This window comes from Haemaphysalis longicornis, unplaced genomic scaffold (assembly GCF_048455015.1).
Source record: "Haemaphysalis longicornis isolate Haplotype H1 unplaced genomic scaffold, Haemaphysalis longicornis Haplotype H1 scaffold_12, whole genome shotgun sequence".
NCBI classification, from domain to species: Eukaryota; Metazoa; Arthropoda; class Arachnida; order Ixodida; family Ixodidae; genus Haemaphysalis; species Haemaphysalis longicornis.
This window is the reverse complement of record NW_027526225.1, coordinates 50,577,242-50,602,683: the sequence shown is the minus strand read 5'-3', so window position 1 is coordinate 50,602,683 and position 25,442 is coordinate 50,577,242. Positions and strand designations below refer to the sequence as shown.

At 49.3% G+C, this 25,442-nt stretch overlaps 1 protein-coding gene across 1 annotated transcript; it reads left to right on the top strand.

The window, feature by feature from the left end:
* Positions 1-57: 57 nt before the first annotated feature.
* LOC144161599 (endothelin-converting enzyme homolog) lies at positions 58-25,177 on the top strand. The gene is made up of 3 exons (XM_077692238.1): positions 58-84; positions 2,051-2,755; positions 23,918-25,177. Exons 1-3 carry the CDS (start codon positions 58-60, stop codon positions 24,875-24,877), a joined length of 1,692 nt encoding a protein of 563 aa, XP_077548364.1. The 3' UTR covers positions 24,878-25,177.
* Positions 25,178-25,442: the final 265 nt, after the last annotated feature.

The following is a 25,442-nucleotide window of genomic DNA, read 5'->3' as shown; positions in this document are numbered from 1 at the left end:
TGATCCGCTGTTCCAGTTCAGCAAAAGACTCAAACCGTTCACCAACAGTGAGCGCAGATGCATCGTTGCTTTGTTCCGGAAACCGTACGCACGGAGTACAAGGGCCTGGCGTTACCGCTGCATCATTGTTTTGTTCCGGCAACAGCACGCACGGAGTACAAGGGCCTGGCGTTACCGCTCCATCGTTGTTTTGTTCCGGCAACAGCACGGACGGAGTACACGGGCCTGACACTAAACACTGGCTGGCCGACATACCGTAAGCAGAACTGTGCACGAAAGCCAGTACAACAAGCAAAAATACATCAGTCCGAAGGGTGCATCTACAGCGCACGAACCATAGAGTTTGCACGAACCGCTTCGCTAGGACAACTTTGTAAGCAAGGCTCGTGAGCTGACCAAACGCTCCAAACGTCCAAACCCTGTGCAGGTTAGGTGACGTGAAAATAACGAAAGCTCTTATTTTCAAGGGAGCATCACGTGACTTTCTAAGCCAATGAGAAACGAGTGCCGGCAGAAATTCGGCTAGGTATTTCTCCCGGTTGCCGGTAGACTAGACACTTCCTTTTTAAATTGTCCAGTAAAGCTTGATATCGGGCTAGTTGGTGTAGCATTCTTTTGAAGGTAAGTTGCGCTTGTTAAGAACACTGAGACGGACACGGAAAAAAAGTAGACTTTCACGAAAAGACGGCGCCGTCTTTTCGTGAAAGTCTACGTCTTTTTCTTACCCTCAAACGTTTAAATTGTCGGTGTTGTCTTCAGCAACTAGTGCGTTTTTATCGTCTATTGAACATATACATATTAATTACGCTTAGCGAGCAACGTTTGCTACGTTCACTAACTCCTGTCTCATTGTGTGACGCGCTTGAAATCTTTCATGGGCCTTTATTACATCATGCAAATTCTATGCAACACAGCGTATACCAACATAATGTCACCGAGGAGCGTTTAACAGTAGCGCTTCGCCACTTCTTGCCATGACCCACCCACCTAGGCCATTATCTTATCATTAAAATTTACATTTTCTCACATGGCACCATATAAAAAACACCCTGACTGCAATGACTTATGTTTTTGACATCTAAACGGTCAACAGACATGCGCGAACCCGCAACGACGACGCTATTACAGGAGATAAATGACGCAGCCGCGTCACTAAATGTTTCGTTTCGGCTACCCCCCGCTGTTTATAAATCGACAGGGGCGAACATTTAGTGAGGTTTGTGCACACGGCACACACACTGCCGCAGTTACTCCGCTGGAAGATGAACGGCTGAATGCGACTACTAACGGCTGCATTTGGTCCCAATTTACCCACCCGTTACTCTCTTTTGCCTAGGACTGTAGATAAGATAGCGGCTCTTTGACGGACACCTGGTGCTCACCATACACACAATATTGCCAAAGGACGCTTGATGTTTGGATTACTGCAATATAAGAGCATGTATTTTATGCGGACAGTGCCACTAACGGTGCGAACATTTTGTGCCACTTGCATGCGAACAGCACGTGAGAAAAGAGCCCTACCTGACACTCTTACAATATCTTTTTTTGGTGTTGTGCAAGTTACGCTGGCAGGTGCCTCAAAAGAAGCGTGTTACTGACAGTATGTTATGTCACATTATGCCATAGAAGTTTAATTCGTTCAGGTCCGGCACATGTCTTATGATCAAAAGAATTTTCTGTTCTTAGTTGCTAAATTATGAGAACTGAACCTCAGCGAAAACGCGAAGTTCTGGACGGTTTAAATGGGGGGAAACGTTTTTTCATGCACGTGCCCTACAGTGTGAATTCAGTTCAAGAGCAGGGTTTCTAACACTGGATGTATAAAATAAGGTAATATTGAAATGAATGTGTCAGAATAAAAATAAAATAAGGTAATATTGAAATGAATGTGTCAGGGTAAAAATACTGAAGCGGAGTGGACAGCCGGGATAGTTGAGAATAGTTCGTGACTGGTGAGAGTACAAATACACCATTTCAGTACAACTAATTTAGTTTCGGGCGTTCACCATCGGTGCTGTTAGCAAAGGGTCCTGCATGCTTTTCGCAGGTGCTGCTGGACTTGTTCAAGGACTTCAATCTCCACTGGCCTTCTCCGTCCCTGCCGGCGGAATTCAGCGTGCTGGAGTTTTTGCTGGGACTGCCGCTCGACTACGGGCTGCCGACGCCGTTTCTTTTTACCCTTGTACCAAACCTGAAAACTCTGAATGCCGACGGCACGGCCAGGCGCTACGGCTTCGCACTTCTCATGGACACTACCTCTATGCAGGAGGGCGCACTCGAGCAGTCCACTTTAAGACGGTGCATCCCCATCACAGCGACCTCCGCAAGCCAACAGGTCGTGTCGGACGTGGAGGAGCGGATCACTAAAGCTTTCCAAAACTTTGCTGTGTCGGTACAAGATCACCTTCCGCATAAAGCGCGACTAGTTTTCAGCGACTTTGGTGGTCTGGCCAGAGACATCACAGGCGGCGCTACCCTGGGCGACTTGCTGGCTGCAGTTAACAAGCACCTACCACCAGGCGGCCAGGCGGCAGAACCCACGCCCGTGCTGGTTTTCGAGGGCGGCGGTCGGGTGCTTGGAAGTATGCTGCAGTCGACGAAGCGCTCCGGGTTCGCCGACCTCGCCTTGTTCGCGGCTTGGAACATCATCTCCGGAGTCTCTGCTGCGGTCTCTGTCCCACTCATGGATTGCCTAAGTGGCCTTTTTCCAGCTGCTGAGTCCTCCATCGGCTGCTTCAAACTTATGAACCAGGTTGGTTGCTTTCCCGGTAGTCGGGCTCAGATTTTCTACTCCTTGTTTTGGTAAGCGGTCACTTGTTATCACAGCTATGACTATTCCGCAGGGACAACAAGAGTTTTGCTGTCACCAGAACCAAGGGACCGGTATTTTGAATGCTCCATGTATGCAATGTGTCGGGGAAGTCCGATACATAAATCCGATACATATCTACCTCTCCGACTGCACATGGTATGGGAGTTGCAAATACACTATAGGTTAATAACTTGCAGCGCAAACCACATCACCTGAAAATAGAAAAAAGAGTTCAGGGAAGCTTGCATTTGCACGCAAGACTTGAGTGGGGAAGCTGTTTTAGGTAAGCATTGCCGAACACATAGTGAAATTTCTGTGTCATTGCTTATTTGTATAGTTGTGGTGGGAGTAATCGTTGTGAAATGAAGAAATAAGTCGTCGTCTACTTCGCGGCGAGTGGCGGATGTAAATAAATGGTGGCGGTATCGGCTCGCCACATCAGGAAGGATTGGTACACCGTACACTCGTAACCATATCTGCAATTATCCATAGTGCGGCGGCCGCGGTGACCTCTCCCAAGCAAGGTGTCTTTTCATCCTTAAGATTAGCGCTGGAGTATTGTTTACATTCACGGTAGTGCTTGACGCCAGCGCTTGAGGTGTTCTTTTTTTTTTTTTTTTGATAAAGCCACTGGCCGAGCCTGGGACTCGGCGGTCACCGAGTGCTCGCCATTTTCTCGCTCCTCAGGGTTTTGCCAGTTTTGTTTTTCTTTTTTGCTAAAACCACTATTGGTGCCGAGGACGCTCGGTGGTCCGGCGAGGTACACGGGCACGAACGCTTCGCATTTTCCTTGTATTTTTTCGGCAACGGCGAACTTACGGCCAGTGACAAGAGCTCGGATCCGCTGTTAAAAAACAAAGCGAGCTTTCTGCTAGTATACTGAAGTCCTGGAACACCCGCTAAAATCACCGATCAAGTCGGGGTACAGAACAATTGCACTCCAAGTCCGCTCGAAACAACAACCAATGCGCGGTCAATAACAGCATAAGCCAATCATTGTTGACGGCGATCCAGATCTAACTCGCACGCCGAGCATGTTGTTGCAGAGTACGAAAAGTGACGAGGACAAACAACTGTGTTGGAAAAACCACAAGAACTACTTTCCGGCACATACCATTGCCGCAAAAATATCACTGAAGTTCTTCCTTTAAAAGAAAAGTAATATTGACACAACCGCGAGCGCGAATGCGAAAACTTTAAAAGCTGGTTTGGACACCTGCGGTGCAAAAAGCTTCGAGTTTATATGTTGCCACTGCACGCAACGTAGTGTTTTCTCTGCTTTCCGCCTTTGCAATTCCAACACTGCTTTCACAACTGTACCCGATGAAAGAATGTTGATTTGCTCTGGTCGATAGAATACAATCAGGGACAGAAGTTTCACAAATTCAATTCAGGGTTAAAAAATCCTGCAACACCGTCAGAGGGGGCTTGGGAGAGCACCTGCCACGCGGTTGCTTCAAGTTTTGCTCTGCTTTGCACAGCTTGCTCCTAGAACTTATTTGTTTGCTAAACGCACTAGTAATGCAAACTTGCGGCCTCTCTCAAGCCCGGTAACTGTATGTGACTTTGTTTGTGAAGGCACGTTTGTTGTGAACCAGTTACTCTAAGCAAACATCGAGGCAAACCCTGGCCCTCTTAGTAATGTTAGTAAAACTGTTTCCCCTGAGGACCCGCGTGAGAAAAGCGATGTTCTGTCTCTGTTGAAGCCGCTAAACGCTCAAATAAATAAAAATCACGTTGAAGTGCTTTCGGAAATGAACGAGGTGAAAGAAATTCAGTCAATTCTTCAAAAAGAAATGAAACATCAATGAAAGACTTCTGGCAGTAGAAGAAAAAAAATGGCTGTGTCGGAAGGATGAAAGACTTCTGGCAGCAGAAGAAAAAAATGGCTGTGTCAGCCCATCAGGTATGTCGGCCCACTGGCCGACATACCTGGTATTGTCGGTGAAGCAGTAGGCTGTGAAACGGATTCTCTTACCCACCGCCTTGAGGAATTCCATGGTAGGTAACGTCATGAAAGCTTAATTTTTTATGGGCTACCTGAAACTGAGTCATGGGTGTTTACTATCCTAGAAACGCCACTTTTCGAATGGGCAATCGAACGCGCCCATAGGCTGAGGAAGTTTGTCGATAACAAGCCTAGACCAGTTACAGGTAAGTTTTCAACACAAAAGACATGGTATTTCCATCTCGGTCGAAAGTGCAGCCTCCTAATGTAAGCATAAAGGTACGTCCTCACTGGTGGCGCCGCGCGTGCAAAAACACGCGCCGCAAAACGCCCTTTCGCGGCAAGAGTACTCTGCCGCGCAAGGATAGGTCTGGGACCCATTTTTGTGACACGGTGCTTTGCGCCAAACTCCCCGAGCCAATCAGCGCTCGGTTCACGTGCGCTGCGAGGTCAGTGTTCTCCCCAAGGGCACGCTGGCGCGGAGCGCGCAGACCCGTTACTCCCCTCCTTCCCTGTCGGAGAGCGCTTAGGACCTGTTCTCTTGTCCGACGCCGCCGCTTTTGCGTGCGCGCGCTCCCAGCAGTGTTAAAGGGACCCTGCAACACTTACCATCAGCTACTGGCAATGTATTTTAAGGTAAAGGCTACTGTCCCAGCGTTCTCCTCCCGCAAGAATTATAAATCCCTTCACTATCACCGAAACTACACTGTACCGAAACTACGCGCGATGAGAAATCGGGCATAATTGTTCCCTCTCAACTCGACCGCGGGCAACGTGACGAAAGCTGCGCGCTCTCCCGGAAAGGGGGGCGGCTCGCGGCGTCTTCACCGGTGGCCTTCGATCAACACCACCTATAGTTCATCTCACAAGCTAGCTGCAGCACTGTGGAGGCTACATTGTTATCAATAGTGCGCCCACTGAGGGCGCCTAATCCGCCGTGAAGGGGGTCCTGAAAGGACACTCCCTTCTCCCCTCTCGGCAAGTGGCACCGCACGGCCCCGGCGCCTTTTGTCGCTTCCTTCGCGGTGAGTTAGGCGCCCTGAGGGGGACAACAATGTAGTCTCCACAGTGCTGCAGCTAGGTTGTGAGATGAACTATAGGTGGTGTTGCTTCGATGTATGACAGGGCGGAGAGTTTTCCATTTTTCTCCAAAACGTGCAGCGGTCTATTTCCGGTTTGGTGCCGCAAAAAAGCACGCACGGCTGCCTGCTCGCAAGCGCGCGCGCAGGCTGGTAGGGCGTTTTTTTTTTAAGCAATAAATGGTTTTTGTCATGTGATCTGGCTGAAACTGGGGTACTAAGTTCGTCACTCAAACTCTACGCGCACTCAAAACAAATGTCAAAACTGCGCGTACAGGCTGAAGTATAGAAGAGTTTGGTACACAACGCCGACAACGGCGGATCGTCGCAGTATATGCGTGAAATAAGCCGCGAAGCTCAGCAGCGACAGCCAATAGGCAGCCATGGCCTCAATGACGTTGTTTACGTCATGCCAGGGGTGCTTAATGAGGAAAATTGAAGGGAGGGCGGGTTTTTTTTTTTTTTTTTGCAACGTGTTTCACGTAAATTTGCGCGCTAACCGCTTCCTGTGCCCGTGTAATATTTGGCTCAGTTATTCCTGCAGTGTAATCTAAACGGCGCGCAGGTGGTTTACTTGCACTGCTCAAAGAGTGTTGCCGGGTCCCTTTAAAGGGGCCCTAAAAGGGGTTCCAAAGGCTGCGATTTTACGTGCGCAATCGTTGGAGTACTATTCAAAGAACGTCGTGCCGCAAAAAAAAAAAAATTAAAAGCGTTCAGTATTAGCCGAGTTACTGTTCATTAAAACGGGCCCGCAACAAGGCCTGGCGCATTTCCTCTTCCACGGCGCCTCCAAAGCACTGTGGAAGCGCAGACGTCACCGACCAGGCGCAAGACCACCTAGAGAAACAAAACAGGGTTGGTTCGAGATGCGCGCAGCCATGGGCTCCGATCGGCGGTACGTCACGCTTAGTTTTTAAATGCAGAGCATTTCAGTAACTCACGATGTCACCCGCGTTGGCGTCCGTAGTCCGCGTCCGCATCGCTCCCCCTACACTATATAAAAAAATAATACTTCCCGGCGCCAGGTTTCGATCCTACGACTCTGCGGGCGGAACGCAAGGTGCACGGTACTCTACCAACTGATCCACACAGCCGACACAGAACGGAAGGTTACGAACGTGCCTTATATCCTTGACTCATTCAACCGTCGGCCAGAGGTGCACCCTCTCCCCCGCGTCCTCCTCGCCTTGTCTCCGCTCGCAACGCCCTCTCTCGCCGCGTTCGGTTCGGGCGCACAACAGGTGGGGACGTGCGCAACACCCTCTCTCGCCGCGTTAGGTTCGCGCACAAGAACAGGTGGGGCGCTCGCATCGCGCTCTCTCGCCGCGGTCGTTTCGCACTTAAACCACATATGTCGTTCGCGCGCACTGCGGTCGCTAACATCTTTGGCGTGATCGTGACGTCAGCATCACGCGTTCGCGTGGTGGCGATTTCGGCGCTATAACACTCTCTCGCGAGGGGCATTGGATTGGATTCGATTGGATTGGCTTGGATTGGCTTGGATTTGGATTGGATTGGATTAAAGTGGATTGTGTTGGATTGTGTTGCGGCATAGCCGCGGCACGTTGCGTCATAGCCGCTCCACGTTGCGTCATAGCCGCGGCAGGGGGTTCACGGCACGTTTCACCATCGACTTCATCGACAATGTCTACGCTGGAAGACAACAATTACAACAACAACCAATACGTAATCCATACGACTTGCAGGCGCGCCCCCCCCGCAGAAATGCTCTGCATTTGATCGTGCCCCTCGCGAGGGGGATGTTTTTTTTAGCAGACGACGGCCAAGCTCCGCCTACTACATCCGCTACCGCTCAGCGGAGTCGGTCGGTGGCCGGACCGCATCGAACGGCTGCTCGCGCCAACCGTGCCCACGTCGGCACGTCAGTTTTATAATAGCGGAAAAGAGCGATAAGGCCAGATAGGGGGCTTCCAAACCCAACATGCTCGCTAACGACAGTAACTGAAGATTGCCACCGAGTCACCGACAACTATAGCGGCTCACTAGCGTTTCGACATGCGGCACTGTCGCGGTGAACCGAGGGCAGGGAAAAGGCTTAAAGGGGTCCTGAAATAACTTCCGCCGATGCATGGATGTACATGTACCCAAATAAAGCAATGTATTTGCAATCTCCTCCCGCAAGAATTTTGTTAAAGCGATGAGTATTAGCTGAGAAATCGTAAATCAAAAACCGCGCATTATCGTCGCTCCGCGTTTCCTCCTCCTTTCGACTTACTCTCCGCTGTTGACGGCGCGCGAGCCTTGCCTCCCATGATGCTGCGCTCCGCAGCGGTGACGTACTTCCGCTATTGCGCTGCTCAGACAGTCGTCTGCTACGGGCAAGCTTTGTTGACACCATGAATCCTGCACTCCGCTCAAGGCTGGAAAAGCGAACGAAAAATCTGGCCGCATGTATGCGGCGGCCTGGCCTTGCCCTTTCGCGGTGTACGTTGCTGGCGGCACATGACTTTTTTATCGGCGGCGAACTCGCAGCCGCACGGGGAGGGTCGTGCGCTCGTTCCCTTGATGCACCGCGCACTGTTTATCCAAAAAGCGCCGTATCAGATGTGGCCCCGCTGGTGCCGGGTCTTATTTTGCGGCGGTGGTAATTCCTGCCGGCGGCATGTGAAAAAGTCATATTAAACCGATACAGAACCCGTGCACAAAACGCTTCAATCATGTGACCACTTCAGCTTGGGGCGACGCGTGGTGGAGTGCGGCAACGTTGGCAAAACATGCTCCGCCGCAGCTCTGAGCTTTCTAGCGCTGGAGCGAGCTCCATTTCTTTGACAATCTCAAACATCGGTTGCCTTGGCAACAAGGCACAAACCGCTCCAGAAGTCAGTTACGGTTGCGTGATCCCAGTTCAGCTTGGGGCCCCACTTCGCGACATGTGGGCACTGCAGGCGTACCACTCACTCCCATTGGGAAGTGCGAGATGCGTTTGGCATTACAGGAGGCGATGGTGTGTGTGTTGTGGACGCCTTTGTTTCGCGATGAAATGCGACGTTGTGCTTCTGCGGGTGGATAGTGCTTCCCATGGTCTGGATTATCTCTCTCGAGCGACGTACGACTCAACCTCGCATGGGGTGTGCGTGGCTAAAAGCCATCGGCTTGTGCGCCAGAGTTAGGTGACTTGCTGTTCACCCCGCAAAGCGCGCGCGAGGTGAGTACCGAATTTACGACGGGCACGAGGCAACCCATCCTCTGTCAATGGTGGTTCAGACTTTCAACGCATGTTGTGACGTTGTGTTCGTTAGAAACGCATCTCTGGATTGTTTTGAAGTTGAATAAAATGTATGCGTTAAACCCGGGCATTCGGCTCAGGGCGTTTTCTGCGATTGCACGAAAGAAGTGCCACGGGGCTTCAACGCTTTCTTTATGGAACGTACTCAGGTAACAGAATATCCATGTCGTGTTATGGCCGTGTTGCATTCAATACAAACGGTTAAGCGTTTGTTTTGCACTTGTTTCGTTTGTCGTAAAATGCCCAAGCACTCCGGCACTCCGCTGGCAGATCAGCCGGCGAGCCGACGCTGAGCAGACGACTCATCTCTTTGCCGGAAGTGCGTGAAAAAGCCGCCCAATAGCAGGATGTCTAGCTCATGACGAACATATGGGAATCAATGATGTAGACATGTGAAGATGGCGGCGTCCAAAAACACGAAGGGAAGGGTGAGAAAAAAACGACAAACTTTGCAACAAAAGTGTGAGCTTTCCGCTGCGCGTAAAGGAGTAATACTTTGCACAGAGGACGTTGACGACCCAATCTAACGGTTGCGCTAGTTCATTTAGTGTGCTCAAAATGCCTTTCAGGGCCCCTTTAACATCGCCGCAGTTATCCAGACACTGCTTTGCTAGGCCGCGACGACGACGATCCCCCGCGCAATCTTTCACTGCACTAACACCACCTCTCACGTATTTGCTAACTCATTTTCAGCAATAGCCCCGCTCTGGCGTGCGGTGACAAGTTTTAGCTGCTGAGATGTATGCCGTAATGTGCATACACCGCACAGTGGGCCGCTTGTCGACGACCGTGCAGGCAGATGCTTGCCGCGGTGGTAGCGGGAGTTTGTGCCCGCAGAGACGCTCCGTGTTTTTCAGCCTTATTCATACCTTGTAAGCGACGCGCTATATCTACAAACCCAGCTAAGCTCGTGTAACGGATGGCGAAGATCTACATTCGTCCGTGCCACCGGTGCTAGACGAAGACGCCGTGCCGCCGGTGCAGGAGCGCCGCGCCCAACCGCGTTTCCCCCAGAGCTGGGAACGCTGATTGGCTACAGCACTTAACGGGGCCCATCAATAGCGCAGCCGTACTGTTCAGAGCTTCGTGCGTCACAGGATGCGTCACAAGCAGTCTGTCGCACGCTAGAGCGCGGCAGTGTGGCGGCAAGGAAGCGGTAGGTGAGCAAGGAAAGAAAGAAAGGGTATTTGTTGCGTAGTTGTGCAGCCCCTGCTTTACGCAGAGGTGTAATATTTGGTATACGTTGTCGTGAAGGGATACTCGAGCGATTCCGCGATTGAAATCGCGACCTCCAGAAACCTATTTAGGGCCCCTTGCCCCTAAGGTTTCTGCGTTGCAACTAGAAAGTTGCAAAAGAAGTTGAGCGGAAAGCGGTAAAGCCAGCGGACAGCCGTTTTCAATCGCTACAACAGCCTTCACCAACAAAAGTTACATTTATGTACAGTCTTCTGGCAGTGTGTATGAAATAAATGTTCAGTGCGGTCCACTGTTAAAGGAGCCATGAAGAGAAAATACAACTTCGTTTAATCTGAACGAACTAGGATTCAGTATCTCACTCAGCTCCATTATAGCCACAAAAGATGTTTTTTTAACGAAGAAAAAGCAAGAAGTATTTAAAAACTTTCAAATTTTGCGCCGCAGTGACGTGTTATGAGCAAGAATGACGTCATACGGGCCAACAATAAAACAATTTTCAGTGCGTTAACTGCGCGTTAGCATTCAAGTGATGCAGTCAAATGGAACTAGAGGCCCCATTACAGACGTCCAGTCATGTGTCGTCGCGCCAGGTCAGTTAGGCGGCCGTCAATCGCACAAACAAGGTTCCGTGACGTCACAGAAAAGTTGCGGGAAATTGGCTAGGGGGTCGCGATTGCTTCACACATTTTCTTTAATATCTCCGTTATTTGTTCGAAGATTGCGATGATATTGGTATCATTGTTATCGGGACTAAGCAGTCTTTCTAATAAACCCAACTTGTATTTTGTCTTCATGGCTCCTTTAAAGGGAACCGGCGAACGCGTGCCCCCCCCCCCCCCCCCTTGCGCTCCGCTAAGCGCCGGCGCCGAGAAATGGCGAGAGTCGGAGACAGCTGGCACATGCGCACTGGCCGTATGAGGCGGGAGAAGCCAGGGGCGGTATTCTCGAGTTTTGTCCCTTTTGCGTCCCTTTCAAATGTGTCCCTTTTGGCGACCCCTGATTGGCTAAAAGCAAACAACCGGAAGTGACGTAACCCAAGCGCGGCAAACTTACTGCAAACTTTCCTTCATGCTGCCCACGTCCACTTCTTAACCGGGAGTACGTCACGATGAAAGGGACGCAAAAGGGACGTTTTCAAAAGGGACAGTTACGAGAATACCGCCCCAGGAGAAGCCGCTCTGTCGTTTGCTACGGAGCTTCGCCGTGCCGCTCAGCATCCTTCGAGTGTGGAAGTCCTCAGCTATCGCAAGTTGAGCGCCGCAGCGGAGTGCCGTGTAGCAGACGACAGAGCGTCTTCTCCCGCCTCATGCGGCCAGTGCGCATGTGCCGGCTGTCTCCGATTCTTGCCACATCGCGGAGCGTGGCGGCCACGCGTTCGCCGGCTCCCTTAAAGGAACGTCCTCACTTGTGGCGCAGCGCCGCGTACGCAAAAGCGAGCGTCGCAAAACGTCCTTTCGCGGCAAGATTCCTTTGCCGCGCAAGGATGGGTTTGGGACCCATTTTTGCGGCAGGGCGCTTTGCGCCGAACTCAACGAGCCGATCAGCGCCCGGGTCACATGAGCTGCGACGTCAGTGCTCTCCCCGGGGAGCTCGGCCGGCGCGGCCCTCCCTGCTCTCCCGTCGGAGAAGGCCAGGACCGGTTTGCCGCCGCCGCTTTTGCGTGCGCGGGCCATGCGCGGGCTCCCAGTAGTGTGACCTTCAAAAAGCGGCGGTGTTTGAGCGCGCGGCGCGAGATCACTGCTGCAAGTGAGAACGTAATGTTGGCCTGCTCTGTTTATAACGATGATTCCCCTGTACACAACGCTGAAATGTACACAATAGAGAGTTTTAGCATAGCGTGCCCCGTCCGCTAACGCTACGGCGGCGGGTAGCGGGGCGCTACTGGGGAGAGCGAATTCGTCACGGTGGGGTGGATTAGTTCCGCGCGGCCTGCCTTCGCCATACCCGCTCTTTCCCTCCGCTGAGGGGCAACCTCCTCGTACTCCCCGCGCGCGCATGCGCAGTTCGGTCCCGCTACCCGCTAACCTTAGCGTAGCGTACGGGAGCCGCTATGCTAAAACTCTCTAATGATGCCCCTGTACACATCGTTGAAAATGTCGTCAAAGACGATAGCCTTTATTGACTTTTGCCAAGTAAATGCCTCGCTTCGCTTTCCCGCTCACCTCTAATGTTGTTCCTCTTGCGTCGCGTTACCCAAGGTAAAGACGCCAAAGGTTTGCTTAAATCATTTTAAATTTCCCGCGTTCCACTGCTCCAAACCGGGTGTCTCGATGCCAACGCTGCCGAGAATAGCCGTACGCCGAAGACGCGCGTGAATCACGGCGCCCTACTTCAACGTTTATAGAACTGCGTTTCCCTACTCCACGTGCGTTGCAAGCAGAACGTGGAACCTATCTAGTGGAACCTTTCGTAGCTGTTGCCGGTTGATTCCTTAAAATGCCGCAAGAAGCTATAGTGGCGCGGGCGACAGCTAGTGGAACCTTTCGTAAATGTTGCCGGTTGATTCCTTAAAATGCCGCAAGAAGCTATAGGGGCGCGGGCGACAGCAGGCGACGGCAAAGTGAATTTTTTTTCTGGAGTTGATGAAGTATTTAATTTCGCCAAAGCAAGCATGTATGAATTTTTATAAAGGAACATCACTTCTGTTCTCTTATATTTGCGTAATGTCTTGTTCTTCTTCAACAATTTTGACAGGTATGAACATTACACCGGACTTAGACGGGTAGATTTAGCTGTGACTATATAAGACTATTGCGCCGGCATTGTTCAGTTTGGCCGGGTGGCTGAATCGAGTCACAGACAGACAGACGGACAGACATACAGACAGGCCGAAATTTCTGGGTTTAAGTTGCCCAAAAAAGACTATCGTCTTTAAAAAGCAAAGAGCAATGAACTCACTGAGGGCATCAACCGTGTGACCTTTGAAACGCGTGCCAGGGCCCTAAGAACCAGGAGCCAGCATCGCACCGGCCTGCCGGCCTGCGTACTCACACGGTCACACGCCTTTCGCATCGATCACCCATCTAATCCCCGTGCCCTAAGGACCACGCTACAATGGGCGAAGCACCCGGAGTGGTGTTCCCACGCGCTGAGTGCCCCAAAATCTCACCGAGAGGACAAGGCAGTGCAAGAACGACGTCCGCAGGCAACAAAGAACGCAGCCCCCGTCTCCGAGCAATAGGAGGCGGCAGACCAAAAAAAAAAAAAAAAAAAACATGGCCCCAAGCTACGCTGTGGCGGTGCTTGGAAAGAAAAGCTGTGAACGACCCCCACAACAATTCCACATGCGACGTCACTTCAATTCACACACGTTGCTCTAGAAAGAGTGAAACCAGAGATTCGGCCGCACCCGTTACCTGGCCACGGCCGGGGTAGAGCGACGGACGCCGTCACTGTAGCCCTGACGTGCGACGGCAGAAAGAAAATGGTGAGGACAGTCTTTCGAAGGGTAACACGGCGCAACCTGGCCATCCTGATGTGCTAGCTCGGGGCTACACACCGCGCGACACAAGCGTAGACCCCGAAACAATCCGGCCTGTGAGCTTAGTGATTCCCATTTATACAGATTTAAACTAAACAGTTTCATAAGTATGAGAACTGCGACGAAGAGGACGCAAGTTTTATATCCCCTATTTATCAGAACCAGTCGCTACATGCGTCTTTTGAAATCCACTGCGTCTTTTGTAACACTACCGCAATGGTATTCAGCAATTTAGAAAACGGAGTCCCATTCGTGGCAAGCAGTGCGCAAAAGGTGGCGTTTCTTAGCTACATTTTGTTTTCCCGTCCTGCAAACCAATCCTTAACGTATATTTGCCGCACGACCACTTATTTCCGTCGGGTCCGGGTTACTCAGAAGGTGCTTGGGGCAATGGCCGCGAAGTTGCCCCAAAACAGGCCCAACACCATCGCTAAAGCAAACGACAAAGCCGACGGAAGGGTCCCGCCGACGCGCTCGCCGGGATGAGTACGGGGAACGAGAGAGTTTTAGCATAGCGGCTAGCGGAGGCTAACGCTACGGTAGCGGGTTACCTGGACCCGACCGCGCATGCGCGCGCGGGGAGGGCGAGGAGGTTGCCCCTCAGTGGAGAAAAGGCGCGGGCATGGCGAAGGCCGGCCGGCGAAACTAATCCCCCCACCGGAACGAATTTTCACCTTCCCAGTCGGGCCCCGCTACCCGCCGCCATAGCGTTAGCGGACGGTACCCGGTATGCTAAAACCCTCTAATAGCGCCCTATCGCCGCGTCATCTACACTGTTCCGTGAGTGAAAAGCGCCCTCCTCCTCCCCAGCCGCGTTGGGAGTTTCTTGTCCCGCACGCCACGAAAGAACCGTTGGCTGGTAGACGCTGGCCTAGCCTGAACTGCCGTCTTTGAAAAAGAGACATGTGTTGCTCAGTTCATCCCAAGATATGCAGTTGCAGATCTGTCACACTTACCGGCTTGCCATACGCACATGTGCCTCAGGGCCTAACGATAAGTCCCGTGGAATGTAAAAAGAAACCTGTCCCGTGCTTTTACCGCGTCAGCCCGGGCCGTCAGGACGGCCCGGCCCGTCCGAACCATTTATATTTCGGCACGAGTCCTGCCCAGGCCTGGGTGATAAATAAGTCGGGTGGCCCGAGCCCGGCCCGTGGGTCGTGCCGGGTCTGGGCTTTTGGGTAAGCCCAAAGCCCGTGCACACCTCTAGCGGGAGTGTCGCATAGCGCGAGGCGCTTGGCTCGGGGGCTAGCCGGACGCCATCATGGGGAAGGGGCCACAACATAGGCGTTGCTTTTTTTTAACACGGGATTTCAGCAATAGGTTCGCAAATCACGCGAGAACGCGCTAAATATAGTAGTTTAAATGCGTTCTTGGTAGGGTAAGACTGTCTACTAGGCTGGCATTTTCCCACACCCCAGTCGTACGACACACGGGTAATACGATGCTTATAGGGGTTCCACTGTATACGGAAAAGAAGTGGACCGAGTACGGATCCCTGAGGAACACCGGCTATTACTTTGGTAGTTTCTGAGCAGCGATCTCCAACACAACGCGATCTGTTATGAAACAGGTGATCCATGACAGGACTAGCGGGTCGAGATGAAGACCCGAAAGTTTTGAAACTAATCGTTTATGGGGGACGCGGTCAAAAGCCTTTGAAAAATCTAAGTAAACTACGTCTGTCTGAAATGAAAAATCTGTTTTGGTAAATATATGTGGTGATTTTAAAAAGTTGAGTTTCGCATGATAGGCCTGGACGAAAGCCATGCTGTTTGCTAAAGAAGAAAGAATTCCTTTCGAGGTGGGATGCTATACGTGCGAACATATGATTTTTTTGAAATGTTTACAGGCAATACATGTAAGTGAGATCAAGCGATAATTGGATGGGTCGGAGAGCTTACAGACTTGAAAACAAGGATTACTTTGATGATTTTCCAGTCTTTCAGCAGAGTACCCTCGCGTATAAACTGGGTAAAAGTTATTGTAATTTCTGGCTAGAAAAGACGTCGGGAGCTTTTAGTATTTTCAATGGTATGTGTCAGGTCGGGGGGAGCTAGAAATTTTAAGATTTTTTATTAGGTTCATGACACATTCAGCAGTTATTTCAATGGCAGACATCTCAGTAAATCAAAGCTTGGTAAAGCAGGAATGTTGGTTGAAGGTTCACAGGTAAAAACGAAAGAAAAATAGTAATTTAGGACGTCAGAGCGTTTTGCGACTGGGACGTGCGACCCATCAGGATTGGTTGAGGTAACGTTATGCGACTGATTTCGGTTGGGAGTGAGTATTTTCCAGAATTGTTCGGGAGAGGATATTGAGAAGGTCCTGGTAGAAGAATTTTTTCTTTGAGCGCTTCGAGAGGCCATTGTACTCTCGCAAGCAGTTGAAGTACTTCTTCCATTTCGAGGCGGTACCAGATTTTTTCGCCACCCTGAAGAGGAGCTTTTTCTTTTGAGCTAGTTTTTTAAACAGGTTTTTGTACCAGAGCCTTCCCATCGCACCACGGATGCGAACGAGGGTACGTAATTACTGATTAGGCTTAGTGGGTTTTGTTTGTACTACGGCCAGTTTTCGTCTACAGACCTTCTATAAGCAATTTTATTTAGCTATTCAAAGAAGGTATTAATTTCACTGGCAATTTCACAAATGTCCGCTTTATTGTAGTCTCGAATTAGTTTATCGAGCGCTGTTTGATTGGAGCGGAAATAGTGAAATTGAATAGAACAATACTGCCATCACTCAACCCGTCTACACAAGATAACGACGCAATGTTGTTGGGGTGAGAAGTCAAAACCAGGTCAAGAGTGTTTTTGCCACGGGTTGGAAAATTTACGGTTTGCGTAAGGTTGAAGTTTAGTGATAGGCAAAGGAAATATTTTGACTGGCGTGACGGTGCTGTTAGACTGACCCAATTTGTATACGGAAAGTTAAAATCCCCTCGAAGAAAATAGTTCGCCCCGGGAAATTTAGAGGTTGTACATCTAGGAGGACAGAGTTAGGTTTATTGGTAAAAGAAGAAGCAGAGTCTGGCGGGCGATAACAAGATACCAGTACGCATGTGCGTGACGGCACGGATAAGTGCACACCAAGGATTTCGTGTGTTTATTTGTTCGGAGCTGGTAGGAAGGAATGTTTTTGGTGATTACAAGGACATCACCACCCTTCCACCCATTCCTATCGCGTCGGAAAGCAGTTCATGGGGAGTTGGCTCGCAGTAGCTCAGTGTTGTTGATGTTCGACCATAACCAGGACTCAGTGAAGATGGTCTTGTCTGTGTTGAAGTTCAGAATGAATTCCACGGTATCTTTTTTTAAAGCGAAGCTTTCTACCTCTAGCAGCCAAGTGTTCTTTCGTGGCGTGCGGGACAAGAAACTCCCAACGCGGCTGCGGACGGAGATGGCGGTTTTCACTCCCGGAGAACAGTGTAGATGGTGCGGATAATTTACCCAGCGTTCCCCGCGCGCTCACGCCGGTGAGCGCATCGGCGCGAGCCGACTTTCTCGTCTGCTTTAGCGACGGTTGTTTGGGCCTTGTTTTGACGCAGCTTCGCGTCCATTGCGAGCTTCGTTCGCGCGGCTTGATTAACTTGTTGGACAGCACCTACTGGGTATCCCGGACACGACGGAATCAACTGGTTGTAGGGTCAAAGATACGTTAAATATTGGTTTGCAGGGCGCGTAAACAAAATGTAGAGACCTTACAGTCGGTTGACTATGGGACCCTCGTCTGTATAATAGTATGTTTGTATTCTTTTTATAAAATAAACTTTCACTTTCACTTTCACATGTAGACATCTGGTCGTAGACAAATACTACCTTTCGCGCACTGCTTGCCACGAGTGGGACTCCGTTTTCTAAATTGGTGAACAACAATTTGTTTGTGTTTGAACAGGTATTAGAATAGGTGAAATGGGTGACTGGTTCTGATAAATAGCGATTATAAGAGTTCCCTCAGCTTTCTCGCAATTCTCAAACTTACTAAACTAACTAGTTTAAATCGGTATAAATGGGAATTACTGAGCTCATATGCAGAATTGTTTCTGTGTCCGCGGTTGTGTCGCGCGGTGGCGTTGGCCCGAGCTAGCACATCAGGAAGGCCGGGTTCCGCTGTCTCTCCCTTCGAAAGACGGTCCTCGCCGTTCACTTTCTGCCGACGCACGTCCGGGCTACAGCGATGGCGTCCGCCGCTCTAGCCCAGCCGTGGACGACGCTGCTGCGTTGGGAATCCGCCCCCCGCGAATTCCAGGTAACGGCTGGCACGATCTCTGGTTTCACTGTTTGTAGAGCCCGGTGTGGGAATTCAAGTGACGTCGCATGGGCAATTATTGTGGGTGTCGTTTACAGCTTTGCTTTCAAACCCCCTTCACAGCGTGGATTGGAGCCAATTTTTTTTTTTACATGTAACTGCGAACGCTAGCTAGAATGACTGATATTTTGTGTTGGCGTGATGCATGATTGGGGGTTAGTAGTGGCTGCTGGGGAGGGGAAAGCGGGGTCGTCGGGCAAGCCTGCAGTTATCGCTAGGATTTAACTTCGAAGACTAAGTCGGTGGGGCATAACAAAATTAATTTTCGTTTGTCTGCACTTTATCAAATCTCATTATAAAACTGGAGAAATCGCTTTGTTTCACACACGCGTATAACTTTTCCTTATTTTTTATTTATTTATTGGTACCCTAAGCGTAATACATTACAGAGGGGAGTGGGTTTAAGGGGGAAAAAGCATGAACACAGGTAGGTATTTAAAAAATTTACGAAGCTGGCTCGAGCAATGTAGAAGAAAATACTTAACACATTTCGACAGACATACAAATTTGTACACGTACACACATTTCGGGAGTAATACAATAATTTAAATACATTTCACGCGTAAGAAATTGTGCGTGCACAAAACAAAACTTATTCAAGTAACACTACACAATGCAGAGCGAAACAAATTCACATCGTTAATTTCTACAATGTCTCGTGGAAGGTGGTTACAGTCATTGGACGTACGCGGGATGAATGAATTAAAAAAAAGCTTTAGTAATACAACTGATGACGCCGACTTTGCACGTGTGATCCGGACGCGTTCATACATATGATGGCGAAGTGATTAAACAATCTCGCAAAGTGCTGTGGAAAAAAAACTTTATGAAAGAGGCAGAGTCGTGCGATTTTGCGACGTGAACTTAGTAGTGGAAGGCCCAAATTGTTTTTCATTGTGGTTACGCTGGTTGTTCGGTGGTAGTTTGAGTTACTAACATGCCGAGTTGTTTTAAACCATTTCCAGCAAATGCGTAAGAGTAACCGTGGAAGGATCCCATATGGATGATGCGTTTTCAAGTTGCGAGCGTACGATGCTTTTGTAAAAATGAAGTTTTACGGACGACGGGGTGGAATGAAAGTTGCGTTTTAAATAGCCAAGCATGCGGTTAGCTTTGTCGACGATAAATTCGATGTCAACTTTCCATGATAGATCGTATGTAACATGAAGGCCTAAATATTCTTAGGATGAAACATTGCAGAGGGGTGCCGTTTAAGTGATATGAAAACTTGTTAGTAGCGGCACGGCAGATTCGCATGGATTTGCACTTGTCTACGCTTAAGGTCATTTGCCACTTACCACACCAGGAACAGATAGCATTAATGTCATCCTGTAGCGTATGCGCATGATTAATTGTGGTTATTTCACGGAAAAGGACGCAGTCGTCAGCGAATAAATGGACTGGGGAAGAAATACAGTTTGGCAAATAATATAGGTGAGAAAAAGTAGTGGCTCTAATACTGTGCCTTAGGGGACACCCAACAGCACAGGCTCAAATGAAGAGCTTGTCTCGTAAGCCACTACAAATTGTCGGCGGTTAGTCAGAAAATTTTCAATCCATTTTAGTGTATTAGTATCAAGACCCATTTTTCTTAATTTTAGCAGGAGTAATCGGTGCGAAACCTTATCGAACGCTTTCGCAAAATCTAAAAAGATGCAATCAGCAAAACAACTACGGTCAAGAATACTATGCAGTTTGTGAGTAAATAGCAGTAGTTGCGTCTCGCATGAAAAAGTCTTACGATAACCATGTTGTGCTGGATGAAAAAATGAATTAATTTCCAAAAAAATTGCTATGTTAGAAAAAAATATGTGTTCAAGGATCTTGCACGGAACGCTGGTGGTTGATATGGGTCTATAGTTGAAAGGTGAATGTCTGTCCCCTGATTTAAATGCTGCAACCACCTTCCCTATTTTCCAGTCCGATGGCAGTTCACCGACGTCTAATGATTGTTGAAAAATTTTAGATAACATAATGGAACAACACTGTTTAGTACTCTTAAGGAACTTTGGATTACTACAGTCAATACCAAAAGCGGACGATGTTTTGATACTGTCAATGATTTTACAAATTCCATTGGTATCTATGAGCACAGGGTACATCGGGATATAATCATAAGAGTGAAATTCTGGCGTATCACAGGTTAATGTGCGTGAAAAACAAGTGGAAAATGCATTCTTTAGTACACTAGCACACTCACATTCGGGTATCGGTTCACTGTTTGAATCAGTGAGGGCTATTGTTGTTCTCTAGTGTGGGTTTATTACGCTCCAAAATTTTCTGGTGTTATTACGCAGCATGTCCGGTAAAGTGTTAGTAAGGAAGTTCGTTTTCACGTTTTTATTGCGGACACGTATTCTTAAGCTGCTGCATGGTACTGTGACCAACGGCATTCACTGTCAGTCGTCTTCGCTAAGCGATAAAACCGTTTCTTTCTGTTCGCTAAACGCCTGATATTGCGGTTATACCAAGGGGCCTTAGGGTAATAAGAACTTTCTCGAACAGGTATGAAGTGGTTGGTAAGGTGTGCTACTTGATTTTTGAAAAGGGTCGAATTAGACTCAACAGTACGCTCATCAAAGCCGTTTAAAAATTTACTTAAAAATGCGTCTAGTTCCTGGTTTATTCTAGTGAAATCGACGTTGCTGTAATTGCTTATTATTTTTGTTCGCCTTGTCACCTTTTGTACCGGTAAATTGATCGAAAAATTTAATAAAGCATGGTCGCTTAATTTCGGCATATGCATAATCTCGGAACATAGGTCAGGACAAGTTGTGAACACTAAATCCAGTATTGTAGCAGTCGTAGCTGTTATTCTAGTGGGCTTTAAGACCATTTGAGTTAGATTAAAGTGCACACATAAGTCGAGAAATTGTTGGTTAATGGATAATGCTTGGCTTGAGAAAGGGATTAATGAAAACAAATTAATTCCTGGGTAATTAAAGTCTCCCAACACGAAAACAGGAAATGAGGGATAGCGGGTGATTACAATATTTATGGCGTCATGAAGTTCAGTGACAAATGTGGCTGGGGCGTTAGGGGGGCGATAGCAGGCTCCTAATATTATTCTAAGATGCGACAGTTTTACCGAAACCCATATCATTTCCAAGGACAAAGATATGTTAAGAGCGAATGATTCAAGATGCGGTTTGACGGCAACTAAAACGCCACCACGTTGCCTCGCCTCCCTATCACAACGGAAAAAGTTATACGTTAGGGGATAGTCAAAAATTTCACGTTCACGGATGTTTCTATTGAGCCATGTTTCGGTTAGAATGATAATGTCAGCTGCGCAGGAGCGAATTGCCGCGGAAATTTCGGTGCGATTTTTGATTACGCTTCGGATATTTGTGAAAAGGACCGATGCTTGTGATAAAGAGGACTGGTTGCCACTGCCCCTCAGTAGTTATTGGTCAGATGACACAACAGGCTGGGACGAAGTGCTGGGTACTGAGACAAGATTAGAAGCTGCTGGAGATGGCAAAGAATTGTGTGCGTTATCGTTCTTAGGGGCATGGTTAGGGGCTTCGGCCCCAAGAAAATGGCCTGACGCAATTACTTTGCCTGAAACATGGTCGCAGGAGTAGTATTTGCCATTTAGAAGGATTTTTTTATGTTTAAGTTTGAAGGAACGATTTAGGCTGGGATTTGGCCAATTCAATCAGGGTTTTATGTGCTTGACGCGTACCGAGAGACAGATATTCTGACACTCTGATATCATGCTCGCTTAGCTTACTCCTTCCATAAAAATTTTTTTCTCGCGTTTTGAAGTTGGCAAGCCTTACAATTATTGGCCGGCACCGTGACGGTGAGAACTGGCCCAGGCGATGAGCGCGCGCAATATCTTGACCTGTCACCTCGCCATCAAAATGGGGTTCCAAGAGGCTCAAGATTTTTTTTTCAGGCAGGTTCGTCCCAGGATTCTTTAGCCTCAACGATGCCATGAAACAACAAGTTATCACGCCTTGCTCTGCCTTCGAGTTCGTCAAGACGAGATTGCAAAAGATTATTCTGGTTTTGGTTGTGACCGATTCTACCTTGAGCTGGCTGCTGCGAATTTCCGCAATTGTCTCCTTTAATTCTTTATGGCTTGCAGATATTGTTGCTGATTGGGACTGCAACTCCTTTAGGATGCTGAGGATCTCGTTCTGTTGCGCATCAGCTTGAGCGCCTTCAGAAGACCGACTTGGTGTTTTATTTGCATCACTAGCGTTAGTTTGTGACCGCGTTGGTTTGGAGGGACCAGGATTGGACTCAACATCGCCCGAAATGAGCAACAAAAGAGCACTGTCCAAGCAATCCGAAAGTAAACCTGAGAACACTCGTGGGCACGGCACCAGCAAAAGACATCGGTTATCGCTTCTCTTAGCGTACAGGGAAATTGAGTTACCAACCTGCAGAAGTTGAAAACGATGTTCATGAGCCTTTGTGGCCCGATTGCTGCCGCCGTGCCCACTGGTAAAGTCAATCAAATGATCAAACGCCGTCCATTTATAGCTGTCTCCGTAGATGTAGTCGATGCCGATGCGGTTTCCGTTTTCACGCGAGGGTTCTTCGTCACCAAAGGCGTTCGCTTGAAAGCGTTACGCAGCGGCATCTGGGGGCGGGGCGAACTGCAGCGTCGCGTTGAAGGCAATGACGTCACCCTCGAAGAGACTTGAACGGCACGTACAGTAGCCCAAAATCGATAGCAGGATCTGCAGAAGGGGAAAACGATGTTCATGAGCCATTGAGGCCCGATTGCTTTTGCCGTGCCCACCTTGCAAGCCGAACGCCCGGCGTAAAATCCTCACTGATAGAAATTTGTGAACCTTTAAGTTTTGGTCCCGGCTGACAGAATGCTACTTGTAAGTTTAAACCACGCAAGTTCAGGCGGTTCTTACCATCCTGAAAACGCCCGAGCTTGTGAGCACGTTCGATGTCCTTCGATGCACGTTCGAAGGGCTCAGCAGCGCTCGTCTGTGTCCTTCACTCTTAGTCCTGGTTTTTTGCTCTGTTTTGGATGTTCGATGTCCTCCTTTGTAATAGGAATGTCAAGTTTGTCTGACCACAGTGAAGTAACCGGTGATTGCGATTGTTCCCAAGTTTCATCGCGCACACCCCCATACCGAAAAAAAGTAGGTTGTCTCTTCGAAGGCGATTTCCCGAATCGTCGAATTTTTGCGCGAGATGAAGTTTGTTATTTGTTATTTGTGACGTTATTTGAGAAGTTTGTGGAACAGGCTATCATCACCGCGGCAAAACTAAACGTGTGATCAGTACAATTGTGGCTACATCCGCAGAATGTGTACGCGACGCGCCAAATGAGTATGGCTATAATACGGACCAGCACCCCTAACTGCCTTGACCTGTCCTTACAGACACTGAAGGGATTTATAAAATTAGGCCTGCATTATCAGCGGAAAATGTGAAATGAATATGCCATCCTGTTCCTTCAAATACGCTTAAACGCATGGTTTGCGATAAATCTTGCAGTGTCCGCATGACGAAATGGGTCACATTTTGCACCAATTTTGGATTTTTAATGTTTACGTAAGCAAATCAGTGCTGAAGACTAAGTGCAGAGTCAGTGAGAGCGGGAATTTATACGCTTTTCAGTTAACACGGCATTTGTGAGACGGGCCATACTACTGCTCTTCATTCCCGTCCCAACGAGCATCCCAGGAACGATGCTGGGGTCAAGGTCACCTCATTCAGGCACGGAAGCCGCTCTGTGTCGACTGACGTTCCCTCCTTGGTATTGTGGCGCGAGCTGACGCAGAGGTTGAAAGTGGCCGCTTGTATGAGCAAGCGAAGTTTTCGGGGGTCAGCATGTGTCGTGCAAAACCGCCCAATCTCTTCGCAGGTTGCCGGCTACGCACTGGCTCGGTTATTTTCGGAGAGCTTGCAGCTTGGCGATGCCATCGCGGCGACCAACAGGACCTGGCAGGCGCTGCGGAACGCCACGCAGGAGAACTTCGCCAAGGTGAAGTGGATGGACGCGAGCACGGCGGCAGGCGCTGTCGGCCACGTGGCCGGCCTCGCCCAGGTCATCGCCATGCCGGAGCACCTGAAGACGGCGCCGGATCTCGACCAGTTCCACGACTACCTGCCCGAGTTCTCGCAGCCCTTCCTCCAGTCGTGGCTGAGTGCCGCCCAGCGACGGTCGGACAAGTACAAGCGGCTACTCGACACGGACGGGACGGTGCACCGCGAGGACTTTGAACTGCCTTTGACTGGCGTCAACGCCTTCTACTTCCCCGTATTCCACATCATGGCCATGTTGCCAGGGATCATGATGCCGCCGTTCTTGTCGTTACAGGCGCCCGAGACGGTCAACTACGGAGCCATAGGCAAGATTCTGGGCCATGAACTAACGCACAGCTTCGACCCTTCGTTCAGCGTTGACAGGACTGGTGGTAAAATCAACTGGTACACGAAGCAATCGATGGAAAAATTCACTGAAAGGCTTGAGTGCGTCAAGAAACAGCTGGGCGCCGCAACTGACTACGTTCATGCCAGCAACGCCCTCTCTGAGACGTTCGCCGACACAGCAGGTACCGAGAAGGCGTACCTGGCTTACCAGACATTGGCGGCTCCGTCGGGGTTGCTGGGCTATTCGCCCGAGCAGCTTTTCTTTATCGCCGGTTGCTTCATCTTCTGTGCGCCAAACCCTTACTCACGCGCAGACGGAGCCATTTACCCGCCCTTTGCATTGCGCTGCAACCTACCAGCCTCGAACGCGAAACAATTTGCGCAGGCATTTCAATGCCCCGCGGAAACGTGGTTTAACCCCCACAACCGTTGTGATTTTCATGCAACCTGAAAAATAGAACCCTTACGGAACGCGCCACCATTTTGCTTCCGTTTCGTGTTTCTAGTATTTTCATCATTCCTGATAACGCACTTTGATGATCTTTTAGTTTATAGCTGATCATAGGTACACTGAATTGATGACTAACGACTTAAACGGTTACGTTGAACTATTTTGACCGCTAAGTGTGGTGTAGAACCAGCGGTAATAACGATGTATGGAAGGTGAAGACTGATCACATGCTGTTTTTTTAATGTTTATTGAAATGTAGAAAAAACACCCGGGGGTCTCTTGCTAAGGCATCAGACCCCCTGAGGGGTAGCGATAAGTTAAGGGTCACGACGGGTATGGTGAAACAATAGTGGGTTGAGATATGAAATGCAGGAGAGTGTCCCACACTGCCTTCGCTAAATTAGGTCTGTAGGAGGGACGCAGGAGATCATTTAAGGAATTTGGTCGTAAGTCAGCGGGAAGGGTGTCCAGGAGAACCTGTCTTTCAGTTTGAAATCGAGGGCATGTCCAAATAATGTGTTCAGTGGTGTCCGGAATTTCACAGGCGATACACATGCCTTGATTA